The 18,145-nt window shown below is 32.4% G+C and overlaps 1 protein-coding gene across 1 annotated transcript in view; it reads right to left on the bottom strand.

Moving 5' to 3' along the window:
• The window catches only part of LOC129230175 (GTPase-activating protein and VPS9 domain-containing protein 1-like), a 145,680-nt gene that overhangs the window by 55,070 nt on the left and 72,465 nt on the right, over positions 1-18,145 (bottom strand). Inside the window, exons 11-13 of the mRNA XM_054864577.1 lie at positions 3,976-4,088; positions 2,087-2,324; positions 244-414 (exon numbers count right to left, since the gene is read on the bottom strand). Coding sequence (XP_054720552.1) covers positions 244-414; positions 2,087-2,324; positions 3,976-4,088 — 522 coding nt within the window. The remainder of the gene's footprint in view (positions 1-243; positions 415-2,086; positions 2,325-3,975; positions 4,089-18,145) is intronic.

Below are 18,145 nucleotides of genomic sequence, written 5' to 3'. Positions count from 1 at the left end.
ATTATTATATTTTATATTTTAAAAGGATACAAAATAACAATTTAAACTTCTGTACAGATATTGGTAGAAAGCATTGTAATAAAATTGAAAGATCTCCCAACCTCCATGTTTAAAAAATTGAAACTTTTTAGAAAGATTGAGAACGAATTGAGAAATTTATTTTTAAGAGTAATTCTATTTACCAAAAATGAAATAAAGCTATATTGAAATGAAAATTTGAAATTTTCTTTTTAAAACATTTACCATCCATAAAAAGTGAAGCATCTTCACCAAATCTTGAGAAACATTGGAAATTAGGCTTTAAGCTACTTGCAAGAGTTCCAGAATAATTTTCAGATGCTGAATTTTGCTGCGATGAGGACAAAAATCCCTGGTTATCAGTCACTGCACCAAAACGATCATTCAAGAAAGGATCTACAAAGTAAAAATATACAAAACTGTCAGATCATAAAGCAAAAACTTAACGCAATATATGAAACTCATTCACAGTGGTAGGCTTTCCAATGCTTAAATTGTTTTAAGCCAAACTTAAATAGTTACAATTTATTTCCCCTAATTCTTAATGCTTAGGATTAAATATTTTGCAAATAACAGAATTTTTGGTTTATAGAGTATGCTTTGTTTACATTTTATTTGAATGAATGTTTCAGCATAGCTTAGGAAACCTGTTGTTGGTGTTAAAAATTACAGTAGAAAGAATCCATTTTACGAAAAAAAAAAAAAGTTAAAGGGACTTTTTTTTTTCAATTTAATAATTTCTTTTTGCAGAAAATTATACGAAAGTCATTCTTAGTACTGCTAATTCAATGCAGTCAACGATTTTTATTCCTACTTTTATCTTTTAATTGCAAATTACTAGTTTAATCACAGTATGGGACTGAAAATCTGGAATGCTCAGCATCATGATCTTTCCGGATTTCGGATTCAAACACTCAAAAAATAGTTAACTCTCCTACCATGCATTTGTCACGTTTTTTCTGGCTTTACCAATGTTAAGAGTTATTATTTTTTTTTTTTAATCAATTTGAATTAAAGTATATTTCAGTATGTTAAAACAAAAGTCAAAGATAATTTGCAGTGGTGCATAGCATAGCTAGATAATGTAGACGCACATGCGCACGGATACATTTGCCGCTGTGCAGATACTTTTGCTGCAAATACGTATTTCGTGCAAGATTTTTAAATTAATATCAATATTAAACAATTTTTATCTTGAAAATCTGTAGATAAATTAATGAAATTAATCTTTTGATTTCATGGATACAAGATTAAGAAGTAATATAAGCATTGCACTACTGAAAAACTTACCACTTTTTTAAATACCTGCAGATAGTTTTGAGTTCTGTGCGTAGGATACTTTATATTTTCATCTTACTATGGTGTCTAGTCTTCGGACGTTTTTTATTGTTACGCAATGTGCTGATCAATATAATGAATAAATTATTTTAACAAAAATTAATTTTGTACTTTTGTTCAATAGGGTTTGTATTGCATACTTATGAAAAAAAAAGAATTATCTGTTAACTAAAAGTGGATGTTAAAAGACTACTACCTAACTACAGAAAAACGCTTATTTGCGCATCACACATGACATCGAAAAAACGTTTAAAAAAAAAGTCGAGAGTACATGTCTTTTTAAAAAGAAAATGCTGAACGTTAACAATTTCAAACTTTAAAAATTGGGGAAATGTTATTTTTCACAAAAAAAAAATAAATAAAAGTTCCGGATTTCAGGTCTTCCGGATTTTTGATTCCAAAATTGGGGTCTCATACTGTACAAGAATTTTTGTGGCAAATAAAACCAAACACAAAATCATTTTTGTATATTGCTTTGAATCTCAGAAAAGAGTAAAGTTGTAACTGACTTCAACAGCGACACCAACTTCAGGGCTCTTGGCACAAACCACAGCAGATTACAAAGAATTATGGCAGATTAGGGGAAGTTAACTGTATTTTAATATTTTATGTATTAAAATAAACTCAAATTTAAAAAATCAATTGGGGAAATAAAAACATGATAAATGAACTTATTAGGAAATCCTGAATCAAAACAGAACATAAAAATATATACATGACGATATCATACTTCGCATTGTATCTGCATCCATTAAATCTTTCCTATCCATGCGTGTAACATCCATGTTCTGAGCAAGTTCACCATCTCCTTCAGACCTAGCCACATCATCAGACCTTGCTACACTGGCAGTATCATCTGTGTCCACATCCTGCAGCCTTTCGGTATCTGAAGCCAGCACATCAGTGCTCCATGCATCACTCTGACTTGCTGTCTCAGATGTATCCAACAATGCACGATCAAGACAACTCTGAAGAAGCATTTAACACAAGCACAAGTTGTCATAAATAGATCTCCAAAAGTGTGCCAATGAAAGCACTTCAAAAAACTTCTTTAACAATATTTTCGCTTTTTAAAAAATAAAACATTAACAAATAAAGAGCAATTTGTTAAACAGTAAAAGTAAATTACATAATGCTAACTTACAGATGAACAGGGACTTGAAATAAACTGTAGTTTATAATTGATATTACTTTAATTGTAGGTAAGATAAAATTGAAAATGAAACTGTTATCAGTAATACAACAGTAAGTTTTATTCAAAGTAAAAATTAAAGTTAAGTTCATTTTAAAAAGAAACCAGATTACAAAACATTGCAGAGATGTGTTTTAAGGTGACAAAGAACCGTTTTTATGGCACTAAAATGTGAGATCACGGCTGTAATGGCATACGACAAAAGCTAGGCCCTTAAAAAGGGCCATCTTGAAACCTTGAAAGAAGCTTCTGTAATGTCTTGTGAATTTATGCAATGCATTTATTCACAATTATATTATTTACTTTACTCTTACTTTATATATTCAAATAATCTCAAGAAATATTTTAGAAAATTTTGCTAATCAGTCAATTAACGGGAATTTGCAAAGCTTTAAGTACACCTGACACAGGAGCATTACCCTTTCATATTAGTCAACAGGATCTTTCATATGAGCAGCAAAACAGGCCTTTTTTAATTCCCAATTTCTAGACATAACTCTTATTTTCGTTCCAAACAACTTAAATGGCTCGTTTTGTCTCTAAACTAAGAAACTTCAAATAGCTTGTCTTTTTTTTTAAACTCCACAATGCGCCCAAGCCTGTAAACGCATACATATTTTTTTTCTTCAAAACTTCACGAGTATCTTTAAAAAGTAAAAAGTTGTTTTCGTAACAAAGTGAAAAAATATTTTTCTATGCGGTGGATAGGGACCGCATAAAAAAATCTCACATAGAAAATACCTCAAAAACTTACAAAATTTTAATATTTACATGAAATCAAAACAAACCTAGCGATAATTTTGCCGAGCAGTTGGACAAAATTTTCCGAATAAGGAAATTTTTGGGAGGTTACAGCGACTTTACAGTGCCTATGTCGTCAATTGAAAGATACAACCTCACACTTGTTTTAAAAATAATTTCGTCAATTGAATCCCAATCTGATTAAAATTTTAATATACTGCGCAAAAAAAAAAAAAAAAGTGCATAAAGACAGGTTTGGGTGTATTTATAGTTATCATTAGTGGCCATAAGATTAGGTAAAAGTGTTTTATTTAACCCCAGAAGGAAAATACTTCAGAAATTGAAACTTTTCAGTATTGAATAATACTCAAAACTGTGAGGAAAAAATACTACTAGAACAATCTGATTATTGCTTTTATTTTCACATAAATTTGTGCAGGATTCATTCATATCATTTATTTTGTTGTAAAAGAACAAGTAAAAGAAAAATTACTTTTCAAATACTAGAACAACACACAAGTTATTTTGTTTAAATAACTCCAGATATTAAGCTCACAATGCCAAAAAAAGCAGATTTTAAAGACGTATTTTAATTAGAAAACAAATTCCGAACTTAAAAATTGAGGCGATAGTAACAAAAGTGGCGATATGCAAAATATAAAACTAAATGAGCTTATTTTACATACATGAGATTCAAGAGTGACTTGTGAAGAGATATCCGATTGCTCAACAGTTTCTGAATCACTTGCAAGAACATCTGTACTCCAAGTATCACTAACCATCGATTTAGTTTCATCACCTAAAAGACAAATTTAAAATTCTTTATGGAGAAGGGAAACGGAAAGCAAACAAGTTAGAAACTTTGTGCACTATAATTAATTATCAGTAAGAAATTAAATAGTTACAACATAACTATTGTAGATTGGTGAGCTTTTTTGGTTGGTTCATTTGATTTTAATGGTGCAAGAGCCCTTGACGGCTATACCGTGCCAAACGATTCTTTATCTTATTATTTATTTTTCCTTTAAGTATAAAATTAGGAAATAGTAAAAGTAAGCATATTTTGAAGTAAAAGGCATAACTTCAAGTAGTTTGAAATAAAAAAGTCGTTAAAATCATGCAAACATTTAAACATAAAGTATCAGTTGAGAAAAAATGGATCAAACAATATCTTGACAATCAATCTTGAAAAATTAAAAAAGGACAAAATCACATAATGACTAGACAAACACTAAATTAAAAACGAGAAACCAATCTCCTGGAGGAAGGAGTTGGTAAGTTTGGAATGTAAGCTAAAAGCATCTTGCATAAAGAACGGGAAGAAAGTTGTAGCAGAAGAGTAACCTATCAAGTTGTTTTGCTTTATTTAACCTGATGCTGCATGTAGATTTGGTATATGGTGATATACATTTATTAAACTTGTCTAATAACTTCAACTTTGATCTTCATTATACCTTGTTTACACCTAGCAACACGAACAGTACGTAAGATATATTAACACAGAAACTTTCTTTGAATTGACCATTGGAATATTTACTGAATGTCTTTACAAAATGGTTTCAAAAGAAAAAAAGTGTTTACTAAAGTTAACCAAAGAAAAGGAGTCTACATTTCCTTTCTTTAACTGTTTGTATCTGGTGCTAACTCGCTGGTTTCTGAGTTTTCGAAGCAAGATTTTATAGATTATTTAGAAACTTGCAGATTTATAACGCCTGCTGAAATCAGAAAAACGGCTTTTTTTCCAGCATATCTGAATCTGTGAACGAACCACATCATCCATTCATAACCACAGTTGAGATTTTTAACACCACAAAAGAAAGTCCAATTACTGCAGGTTGCTTTATCTATTATTATTAGAATAAAGTGCCGAAATATTCATTTGACAAAATGACCGTTTTGTAGAAACCTTAGCTAGGAATGCTCGCCCCATGAGCGATGGTACCCCCGATGAAATTTCTTCCATTAAAAATGTAGATGGTGTAGTTAGTCTCCATCATGAGCCTTTCCCCCCACTTCCTCTTCCCTGACGGCACCCCTGCTTTAGATACAGGAGATTCTGCCAAAAGTGACCTTGAACGACAAAATATTCAAAATTATCATAGAATTAAAAATGGAAGATGTTTCAAAATCTAGAAAATTTTTAGGCAAACACTATATGAGAAGCTTTTTTAAAACAATTCTACTTCACGTGATCTGACAGAAATCATTAATATCGATGGACTAAGCCCATAATCTAAAAATAAATCTGCGGTTAAATTATTGAGTCTTTTGTCAGTAAAATATAAGAAGAAATTTATTTGGAAGTATTTTGCCACATCACATGGTAAAGGTGTTGCGGATGGGTGGCAGTGAAGAATCTTTAGTGTGGAACAAAGTGCAAAGTCAATTTACTAACAGCATTGTGCAAAACTCGAAAGACTTTGCAAAATTAGCCAGTCAACTCATGCCTAATGTAACAGCATTACACAGAAGCGAAAATGAAATTGAGGCATTAATTGAAAAAGCCATTCCATGGCAAGATGTAACTGTAATCCAAGGCATAAAAGCTATGCATGTTATTCATGCATTTCCAGATCAGGTAGTGAAGTTGTGGCACACGAACATAGTTTTTTTGTTAGAGTCCTCTTCTGATATTGTGGTTTGTAAAGCAACTGCAACTGAAATTCAAAATACTAGTCAATGGAGCTCAACTCAATTTAAGCATGTTTCAGATTACAGTGACTGCTATGCAATTGTCCAATTGCAATCCATTGATGAACGAGTTGTGTTCTATCTTGGGTACATATTACGGACATAAATCTAAATACTTGTAAGCTGAAAATACAATATTTGAGGAAAACAATAGGAAAAGATACATATTTTGTATTTCATACTTCACAGAATTAGACGTATTTATACAAAGTTTCAAGTATCCAACTTTATAGGGTAACACACATAAGAAAATTTCAGAATTTTTTTTAAAAAAGATAAATTTAATATGAACCTTCAATTTTTTTATATGCTTAGAACAAATGTAGATTTAACAACTAATTAAAAAAATAATAAAAAGTATGCAAAAAGTTTGTTACAAAGGGCATTGAAGTTGAAAAATGTTGTGTAAAAGTGACACACGTAACAAAAGCATCACCCCTATTATTATTTTAACAAATTGATGGATCCCCAGGTGGCAAATTTCATGTTGGCAAAATATAAGGAGCAGAGTTGTTCTATTCTGTCCACCCCAGAAAAAACTGCCCTGGACAAAATATCATTTTATCCACCCTTTCAGTAAATTGAACATTCAAAGTTTAAAAACAATAAATAGATATATTATTTCTTCCCATTCAAGTAATATTTTTATATCAAAATAGCATACGTAAATGTGTACATAAACAATTGATAGTAAAATATTTTAAACTGAAACTGAAAAAAAAAAAAAAGATTAGTTGAATTTTATGTTAGTGTGTATATAAAACAAATGAACATTAATAAGTTATAATTCATGTTATAGCATTTATATGAACAAACACATCAGCAGTGAATTTTAAGATGTTTATCTGTGATGTGGTAGTTTCATTGCCCATAATAAAAACATTAATAGAATTGAAAAGCAGAAATAAAAATTTTAAAAGAGTGTAGTCTCAAAATGTTAAAAATCATATAAAGAAACAGTTATTGTGCAGCTCTGGTTAGTTGAGCTGTGACCTTGACTATGTTTACCATTTTTACGGGAGTTTAGTGAAAAATAGACGTGTTACTGGCTCGGATTTTAGTTGGAATATTTTTGAAAAACTACTAAGAAAGTTTCTCAACTCAGTTTAGCGCCAATCACCCCTCTCTATTTTCAAAGCAGAGGTAAACAGTGTCAGAGTCGAAGCTCAATTTCTCAAAGCCGCACAAAAATTATTTTTTTAGAAAATGTTAGCGAAATAAAATCTGTTTCTGTAATAGAAATGTGATGATTGGCAACAGGCTTTGGGCCCCATAAACGTCTGTTGTCTATTTTGTTCAATTTCTTCCAGCGTCTCGGACTTTTTACAAAAAAAAAAAAAAAAAAAAGCGAACAAAATAACAACCCCCGATAAGGAGGCAAAAAAAAAAAAAAAAGGAAAAAAATAACTCAATTTTGTGCCTTAATTTTTTTTTCACTTCAAATGGCAGCAATGTGTGAGGATATGCTTGATTTAAGAAAAATTATACATACTATTAAGACCACTTGTCAACATCACACGGGGTGGCAAAACTACTAGAGCCGGTACTGAGTATATGTATGTAAAAATTGCCTTCAACTAGTGACAACTTTCTATGACCTTGAAATGCTTGATGTCATTGGAAGGGGATAGTCGGGAGTTTACTGTATCTTAAAATCACCTTAATGTTTCATAAGAGGGAAGTCACTTGGTATTCTGCACCAAATCTTACCATCAATACAGATATGGCACTAAATGATTGCACTAAGTACAGTATCTATTTATCATCTCACCACTATTATCATTATTTTCGATACCAGACATTTGGAGATTTTTCCAAATTTCTCTGTGCAGTTTGACATAGAATGGCAGGTAGTGTCCTTCGAATGAATAAGTATTAACAGCGATAAAACAAATTATGTAATCACATTTTCAGACTTTTTAGTGTGATTATAAATTTTGTCGCGAATATCAGATTTGATGGCACTGAACCTTAATTTTGCATCCCACCATTCATTCAACATGTTCATAGTTCGTTGAAAGGCAAGTTGAGAACACATTTCCAGTACTTGGGGCTTAGCGCCGTCAACAAGCAGAATAGGGATCGTTCTACTAATATCTTCTTCACAACTCTTGGAAAATAATTTATACAAATTTAGCTTTGCAAATACTCGAGGAAAATGAAAATCCACTAATTCATCAATTACTTTCAAGCACGATTTCACATCAGAAAGAGGGACAGTAACGTATTTTTCATTGTGAATAATATTTTCGAAACATTCTAGTTTTAGGCTTTTTACTTCGGATTGTATTTTTTGAACAAATTTTAGAGTGATAATTTCTGCAACAAATTCAACAGTTTCTTTTAGGGCTGGATTAAAAAGTAAAAATGTTTCCACTAATTGTTTTTGTACTTTTTGTTTGCTGTTGAGAGAAGTAGTCTGTAACTTTGCAGTCGACACGGGCGTTATTTTTTTTACAGGGTGATGTCTATGTTTTAAACCATCTAGGAAAGAACAGATTAGAACTCTAAATTCAACTAAATATGGACAGCAAGAATGAATAATTTGTTTATCAATTAATTTCAAAGAATCCACTTTAATATGTTCATTGTTCAAAGAATTCATGCTATAATCTTCACCACCTTTATGTACAGTAAATAATTCAGTTTCATATGTTTCTTCATAATGTAAAATATCAAACAACCATCCAATCAATAGCTTTAAAAACCACGAGTTATAAGGTTGCAGCATCAAAGTTTCCCTCTTATGTATAAGAGCGAGAATTTTGAGAGCTTTTCGAATTTCTTCATGATCTTTGGCAATAGGATCTATTGTACTTAGATATTCAACAACCCACGGGACTGTCAATATAATTTTTTGTTGACGCATAGAAGCATCCAAAATGTTTGGTATATTTAAAGGGAATGATACACATTTTCTTATAGATACATTGGGCTTTACGTTATTTTCAGAAATTTTCTCATCTTTGTACGGCAAGAAAACAATGAATCCAAGGAATTTCCCGAGCAATCTTAAAGAATGAAGTAAAGATATATATTTTTGTTTTACCGCATTCGTCGAACTGAGTTCATCTGAAAATATATCAGCATCATTCATGTCCAAAATTTTTGCAAGGATAACATCAAGTAAATGCTGATTAAAAGTTGCCGATGAAGCAGCCTGAAGCAACTCGCAAAAAAAATTCTGCACTCCATAAAATTTCGGAGATGGATTAAACGTACCGAGTCGAAAAGGCATTGTAAAACGTTCCTGCAATTTTTCTAATTTTCCAGGAAAATTTTTTTGCACTTCATTTAAAAAAGTATCGCTTGTTTCATCTAATTTAACACGTAAGCAGCTAGAAATGAGTTGAGACTGAAATAGAACAGCAAGATGATACATATTTGTGCTGGATGAATCCAGATTCACAAGAAGCTTCGCTTTAGTTGAAAACCAATTATGAAATTTTGAGCCAGTATAATTTGAGGACTGTTGATCCCATTCTTTCAATAACTCAAAAAACAAATCTCTTTGCTTTTTAAAGCTTAAAAAGGATTTTTCATCAGGAAAGTTGCTTTTACAGTCATTTTCTAGCAAAAAAGGTACACAATGTGAAGCAGATAAATTTGCACCATTATCTAATTTTTCATTAAAGCAACCTCTCAGAAAATGTACCAATTCTGGTGAAAATTTAGATAAAAACGGAATTTCACTCAAAGTTGTTAACGTAGTGTTATCCAGAATTTCCAGCAAACCATGCTGTTTATTTAGCACAGAAACAGCAAAATAAATACAATTATGTATCGAGCAAAACACATTTTTTTCGGAAGGTTTGTGTAGTGAAGTGACTTTGGCTGTCAACAACTTGAAGATAAAAAATAGTTCTGCTGTGACATTTGGAACAAAATGAAGAAGCAATAAATTATAGATCTCTACAATAACTAATATATGATCTCTGTCACTAATTAACTCTGGATCAGGAATAATAAACTGAACAATGTTTCGATCTATATTCACATTTTTGTATACTGGCAACATAACATCGCTGTTTATTGATTTGCTGGAAGACTGAAAAAATCTGTTCTTACTTAGTTTTAACATTTCTCGCTCATGATCAAAATTGAATTCAGAGTTTTCAATGCACGGAGTTTTTCTAAAAGCATCATTTGGAACATCTGTAGCCAATGTTGCAAATCCTGTATGACCAAACTTTGGCAATGCTTCACTGGCAAAAGGCACAGGAGTTGGTGCAATTCGTCTTTTAGCTTTAGTTCCTTGCCCTTTATACTCTATAGGTGGAAATAAGTCTAAACTGTAAATATCTGGAGGTGAAATTGCGGTAGATACATTTTTTATACTTATATCCGCACACCTGTGGGGCGGTTTGTCAAATTTTGGGATACATTTCTTTTCCTGAGATCCATGACTTTTGCTTTTCAAAACATTTAAATTTTGTCTTGAAGCTGATTTTGCTGACGAAGATTCATTGTTACACGAAACCCAAGAGGTATTGTCTCTCACATATTTCAAAAAGAACCGCGCAAATTCCACTTTTTTGGCAAGTCTCAGCTCTTTAGACACACAAATATCTGATTTTAACCAGCATAGCAATTCTTCTAAACTAAGAAGTCCGTTCATGACGTGATTTAAAATATCCTCCATTCTATATCAACGAATTTCAAAGAAACAAAATAATAATCATTTAAAGTTCTTCGATACTAACATTCTTATCACACTTTTAAGTTTTCTTCCTTCTTTAAAGCAAACTTTTTAAAAGCAATTAATGATTTTCAATTTCACTTGATCGTTATTACTCTGAAGTCAAAGTTGTTTTAAATTGTGTTGCATCTTTTTCAAAATGTAAATAAAAGCTTTGCCTGTAAGCAGTATAGCAACTGTTGAAACCAAGTCATACTACTTATCCGGCAGGCATGAGGTTTCTGATTGGCTGATGCGTGCTTTTCAAAATGGATGCAGCCAATCGGAAACGCTCATTAAATAAGGCATAGTTTGCAAACTCCATCCATTTTACCCTCCACATGGAAACGAAAAGTAACTATAGGTGGCGCTGTGAAACGAATAAAAACGAAACTTTACTGAAAACTACCTGTCTGCTACTATGTTTTGATAGGGCATAAAGCTACTATGAATCATGACTTTTCTAACTGTTCTAAATAATATTCTTGCCTTTTTTTTTGCATATTTTACGCTTGGTTTGTTAGGATTTGGGAATTATTAATGCATTTAAGAATTCATAAACTGTAAATTTAATGGTTTTCTTTTCATAATTAGATTTTTAGTATTGGCATTTGCTTGCAGTTCATTCTTTTTGCTATTTTAGTTTATAATCATTTGACATCGTTTTCCATTTCTAATTTTAATTTTAAACTATTGTCTACTTTCTTTAAAAAAAAAAAACTGTTTGTGTTTATTTCAAAGCAGGAAGATTGCATATTAATATTTGCACTGATTATACTAAATGTTTGTACCAACAAATACAAAGCATTAATTAAACATTTAGCTAGAATATACATGTATCATAGCAGATTGTTGTAATTTAGCCATATATACTACTCAGGGACAGTTTCTTGAGCGGTTTATGTTAAAAAATATTTTCGTGTAACACTTGGATGAGTAAATTGAGTGATGACAAGTTTTCTTATGATGCCTTCTTTGGATTTACGAGGAAGATAAATAGTTAAACAAAAGTTTCAGCAAATATAACAGAGAGAGAGAGAGAGTTTGAGAGGTTTTCATTTTCATTCAATACGCTAAAATACATTGATAATATTTCCTTTGCTTAAAAGAAACACGCCAATAGTGTGTTCGGACCTCTTTGCTCCTGCAATTACGTAATGGAGAGACCCCGAGGGAAATGCATGGAGATGCCACTCTGAACAGTTTTCAAGTTATTGGGGGTAAATAAACATGGTGGACAAACAGAAATGCAGTTGCGTAAATCACGATTTTTAGATTTCTTCTTTTATTAAAGTATGAAATATATCAAGGCAGAATTCAAATTTGTTTGTTATATACATTTGTTAGTGTTATACGACAAGGAGATTTAGTATGTCACGTTTCATCAATTCCACTGTTGTAGCTTTGCGGTGCAAACAAACGATTTGTTTGGAATCACATCTAGTTTTTTTTTAAATCTACTTTACGATCATTAAATAGATTAACTTTCTTTTATATGAATAATTAAAATATATGCAATAAGCAAATACAGTAATCTCTGAATACTTCAAAACTGAAATTACCAAAAGTTTGATTTATTGAATAGTTCAAATTAAAGGTTTGTTTTTGTAAATGACTCATGACTGCATTTTCTCTTTCCCAATGCCTATGTTACAGTTATGAATTTCCCAAATGAAAGAATGGAGAATGAATTTTTTCTTTATTCTTTTGTGTGTGCTTTGTTTTCAATGGTATTTGACAGTGAAATTGAGGGTATATTCCATCGATTCCTCTGTTCTAGGGTTTTGTTGCATACATAAACTACTAGTTTCGAATTGCATGTTGTTAAAAAATATATATATATATAAAGATTTTCTTTCTTTGTACCTTCCATTATTGAATAATACAACTAGCTCATAATGATTAAAAAACTTAGATCTTGCAAATTTTATTTGCTAACATTTGGTTGAACTTGCTTATAATGAGAATGAGGAAAGCAAAAATACTTGATGTACAAGTCCATGGGAGCATAGCTTGTTTTAATAAACAAACTCCACTTAAAGCAATTTATTAAATTCAAACTTGGCTTATCTTTTCGTTAGGGGGGAAAAAACCCCATGGATTAAAAGTTTCATAAAGAGCTCAATGTTGGGAAGTTTGGGTTGGGGTGTTTTAGAATACATCAATGAGAGGAAAGGACAAAGGCCTCCAAAAAATAAATAAAATGGTTCTTCTGGACTTATTTTTGAGTAGCAGATGATGCAAGCAAGTGCAGGGGCAAGTGTGGATGTTGGGCGAATTGTGATTATTTCTGGGATTAGGAATTACGAACTTCCAGCCTTCACAACTTGTGAATATGGATGACTCCCCTTGACATTGGCCTGCCCACCTAACAGAACAGTAACTTCTGCTGGGGAAACCAGCATCACCATTATGACCATGTGGAACGAAAAACTTAGTTCACCTGTGTTTTGGTGTGTACGGCTAGCAGGGAAAAGCTGAAGCCTATCAGGGGTCTGGCCAGAGGATATTTGGGTCCGTTAACGGACCCTTCACAAAAATCCAATCAACCAAAACGGACCTTTCACAAAATCCCAATCAACCAAAATGGACCCTTCACAAAATTCTGATAAACAAGATCGGATCTTTCACAAATTGTTTATTGAAAGAGCAAATCTGAAAGCAAAATAACGCATATTTCTGTGTATAAACGGATAATTTTTGAAACCTTTCCGGCAGTCAAATCAGAGGGATCAGCTTATACAAAATCGGCTAATTTTGAAAAAAAAAAAAAAAAAAAAAAAATTGGCACTCTTGCAATGCTCCTGCAAGTGATAAATAATTGCTACTGCCAAATAAATATAATGCTTGTTTGTTTGTTTTATCACAGCTAATTAGCTGTAAACTTTTCTGAAAAGGCGTTGGTAAGCACTTTTGTTGGTGAGCACTTTTCTTCCGCTCATGATTTAATAAACAACAATAATATATATCTGCGAAATGAACTTAGAACTGCAAAGGGATAGTAAGGGTGGGGGAAAAATATGATCGCTTCAGATAAGGTTACCAACTTTAAAATTATCACCACTTAGAGCCTGGCGTTGAACCTTTATAAGGAACTTGATTAGAAAATATTCTCATCATTTTACCAGCTTGTCAATATTTGCGTTTTTAAGGTGTGATGTGGTGTGATGTTTAACTGTTATTTTGGGAGAAAATTATATGGGTTTTGATTTTTCGATTCTAACACAAGGATGATTAACTTTAAATAAACTCTTTTAATTACCGTTTTTTTTTCTTTAGATGTCTACATTTTGGAAAATGCAATCTTTTAACATCTGATATGAGAATCATATTTTGTTCTTTTTTCAAGCCTTCGCTTTATTAGGATGCAAATAAATGAAAAGCCTCTTTATTTTGTTAGAACTCTCATTTCAAGTTTTTAAAGCAAAATTCCATTTTTTTTTATGAGTCGAAAATTAAAATGCTGAATAGATGTTTTTTTTTTGCTTCAACTGTGTCCACAGACATTAATGAAATGTCTATCATAGGACTCTAAAATGCAATTTTAAAATAATTTTATAAAAAATATTTCTTTTACAAGCCGTTTTTATACATTTGATGCCTTCACTTTTGAGAATTGCGATCTCTTTGCATCCGCTATGGGAATCCGATTTTTCGAATTTTGGATGTTTATTACGCTTTGTTAAGAGGTAAACAAATAAAATATCTTTTTATTTTTGTTAAAATCATGGAATTTATAAGTTTTTAACGAAATTCTGTGCTTTTTAAGAGTGTCTTGGGTTAAAAAGTTAAATGCTGAACTGCCTTGTCTGAATTTTATTTTATTTATTTTTTTGTTACAATTATTTTAAATACTGTATAGAAATATTTCTAGTATAATTTAACACAATGTAGAATGGTAGATAAATATTGATACTTGAGAGAGCGATGCCCCCCCCCCCCCCCGCCAAATATCGGAAAAACACTCCAGAATGATATTCCCGACATAGAAGAGGAAAACACTCAACTTTAAGTTTAATTGATGCAATTTGTGCCATCTCTAAATTCTAAAATTTCGTTTTAACGAATTTTTTTTTTTTTTTTGCGAAATTATTTGATTTTTCACAAAATTAATTCATTTTTCACAAAATTATTTGATTTTTCACAAAAAACAGACTCTGTGAAAAATCCTGGACAGACCCCTGCCTATGCTTATCTTTAAGCGAAAAACAATCTCCAAGGACACTTTCCCATCCACCATCATTGTATGATACAACGAGAAGGGCTGGATGAACGAGCCTCTGATGTTGGACTGGCTGAACGAAGTTTGAGAGCTCTTTTCCAGCCAAGTGGTATGCTGATTTCTTGACTCCATAGCGGTGCACAAAACTGACCCTGTAAAGGAGGCCACTCAGGAATGTTCAGCTTCCCTAGCCGTCATCACGGGTGGGCTGACAAAAAATAAATTGCAGCTGTTGGATTTGGCTCCAAACTAGATTCAAAAGCCACATGCGACAACAATGGGAGTCTTGATGGCGAACGGACTTCACGAACATACAAAGGGCAGCAACCTCAAGAAGGCATCGTTCGCAGAAGATGCTAAGAGGATGGATGCAGCATGGAATGCACTGAAACAGAGTACCATCATTTCCGGCTTCACGTAGGCAGAGATAATTTCCCCAATCCTGGATGCAGCTGAGGAAGATGAAGAAAATAGTCTAGAACTCCATGAAGGCCTGTTAGGGCTGTTTGCATCGGACAGCAAATTTGACGGATTCTAAATCAGCAATCCGATCCGTAGTGGATGTGACCCACTGATCAAAGTGTGCCTATAGTGTTGGGTCAAATTACCTTTAAGTTTTCTCGGACCCACAGTAGATAAATTTTAAGGGTAAATTAAATTAAAGCGTAAATTGAAATACTTGCGTTCATTTCTGCTGGAAAAAAAGTTTGCCGCATCTAGTCAACATGGCTGAACCATTGTTCTGTTCAAATTCAAAATAATTGTGTTAAGTTATCCAGTGCTGCTTATAGTTTTTTTTTTCAAACTAAGAGATGTACTTTCAATGGAGGAAAATTACTAGGACTCCCATGCAAATTAGGTCGAAATTAAAGCAAAGGTTTATGACATTGGAGAGGTGTGCCGAATGGGCCCAAATAAATACACCTTGAGAAGATCGTTTATTCTTTGATTTGCTTTGTAACTAGCATAAAAAAACAAAAAAAAAAAAAAAAAAAAATGGAAGAGTAACTTTAAGTTTCAATGTAAAAGATGCCGATTGCAGAAAAAGTAGGAGACAAAAAAAAAAAAAAAAAAAAATCTATCTAAAAATCAACAAACATTTGAAGTGTCCATGAGAATCTTTTTACAAACTTACAGTGAAAAGAAAATGAGTTTGTCGTCTTTTCATAGTCACTATGAAAATGGGCTTCATCCTTACCAGGGACCCACATGACTTCAGTAATCACGAAAAAGTTCAAAATGGTAGCATTCGAAAGAGCATATTTAGACTTTTTTTTCGACCCATGAACTGTGTGCACTCGTTTTTGCGATATGGAGTCTTCAAGTCTGCTAAAATCACAAGAAAAGTCGCCAAATTTTAAGACTTGGGAAGGAATTTAAAACATCGCGCTATTTCATTGTCAACACCTTGCAAAGCATCTCATTTCCATTTTAGGTCATCTGCAATAAGTGTGCAAGATGTTTTGCATAAATTCTTTTCTTGTGTGTGTTAAATTCAAGCCTATGAAGTGGAAAATAGAAAGCTTTATCCAGAGGAACGACAACTTTACAATAAAATTAAACCAAAATTTTAAAACTCCATTCGTGATAATAATACATTCTAGAATATTATTCTATTTTAAATGTGTTAAGTGTTAACTCTTATTAATGAAATATGTTGTATTTCTTAATAATCTGGGTGAATTACTACGGATAAGTACAAAAAAAAAACAGGGTAATTTGAGCTCATACAGTATGTAGATAATAAAAAGGATAGTCTTTGATGTTGAAATAAAATGGTCATGGATAATAGTATCAGTTTTTTTTTAAAATTCTGTCTACTGTGAGGAAAAATATTTAATTTTTAATTTAAAATGGAAAGAAAAATTAAATTCTTAAGTGAAAGAATGGATAGTAAGTTGTAAAAATGTTTTCAATAATTTTGATGTGTAATATGCACTTCAAAATTATTGATATCAGAAAAGACATCATGGATAGATGGAAATAGATATTTTTATTCTTAGAACTATTAATATAGTCAACGTTTGTAATAACAACTCCTGTTGTCCAAACTGAACCTGACACTACAGCTAAAAGTGGCTATAACGTAAATGCACAACATATTGCATGTTATTTATTAATTTTAAAAAATACTGGAATAACTTTTACAAGTTTTGTTTCAACCAAACTAGAGTCACTCATTCATTTCTAGATCAATGCACGACAATACTCGGGCATGATACAATATGCCGGGTACAAGTTTGGGTTATTACAAACACTGCCACCGAAAATTTAAAATACCTAAGCAATTTTGCTTTTCGAGGAGTTTGACCACTGTAATATCTGTAGAAGGCTTAAATTGATGAAATGTTCCTGGTGCCACAATTTTTTACCTTTTAAGCATTATGAATTTGAATCAAACGCTGGTGTTTGAATCGAACTTGCTAGCCAATAAGAGCTTACGAACAGTTAGCGATCTCCTATAATCTGCCAATAAGTGTGAAGATTCACCTTTTAACAGTTTTCCTACGTTTTTCTGCTACACACCGTGACGTCATGGTCCAAAGAACTTTGCAAGCACATTCGTAGCTAGCAATTTTACATTCTGTCTTTTCCAACTTTGCATGGTGAAAATATTTCAATTATCTATCGTGAATTTGTGATGTCATTGTGCAAAAGAAAGCGCGTTAGTTATACGGCCAACTTCAACTTCATGGAAAAGGCTCCCGAGGTAGGGAATTAAGAAGGTGCAAGACTTTTTGCTGTCGACGAGCCTAATATTAGATTATGGAAAAAAAAAACAAATCCAAAATAGATACTTGTGACCGACGGAAATGAGCGGATCGATGTGGAAAGCCTCACTGGCCAGAATTGGAGATGGAGCTGAACCAATAGATCCTGGCTGAGAGAACAGAAAAGCTGTCACAACGGCAAACATCAGACTGAAGGTAAAACTCATTGCTCGTTCTATGAGCATTGGAAACTTCACAGTGGGGCCATGCGGTGTTACCAGTTCATGAAGAGAAGCAACTTGGTTGTTTATGCACGCTCAACGGTTGGGCAGAAACTACCCGACGACTGAGAGAAAAAAACAGATAACTTCCTCTCATACTGCAGAAAGAACATCCACGAAAATAATTTCACAGCGGACTTGATTTTTAACATGGACGAAGTTACATTACAATTCCACATCCCCCCCCCCCCACTAGGATCGAAAATGTTCAAGGGACCAGTAGTATCCCCATACATACTACAGGGAATGAGAGGACTTCATTTACTGATGTTT

The sequence above is a fragment of the Uloborus diversus genome, chromosome 9, assembly GCF_026930045.1.
Source record: "Uloborus diversus isolate 005 chromosome 9, Udiv.v.3.1, whole genome shotgun sequence".
Classification (NCBI taxonomy): domain Eukaryota; kingdom Metazoa; phylum Arthropoda; class Arachnida; order Araneae; family Uloboridae; genus Uloborus; species Uloborus diversus.
This window is presented reverse-complemented; position numbering and strand designations above follow the sequence as displayed.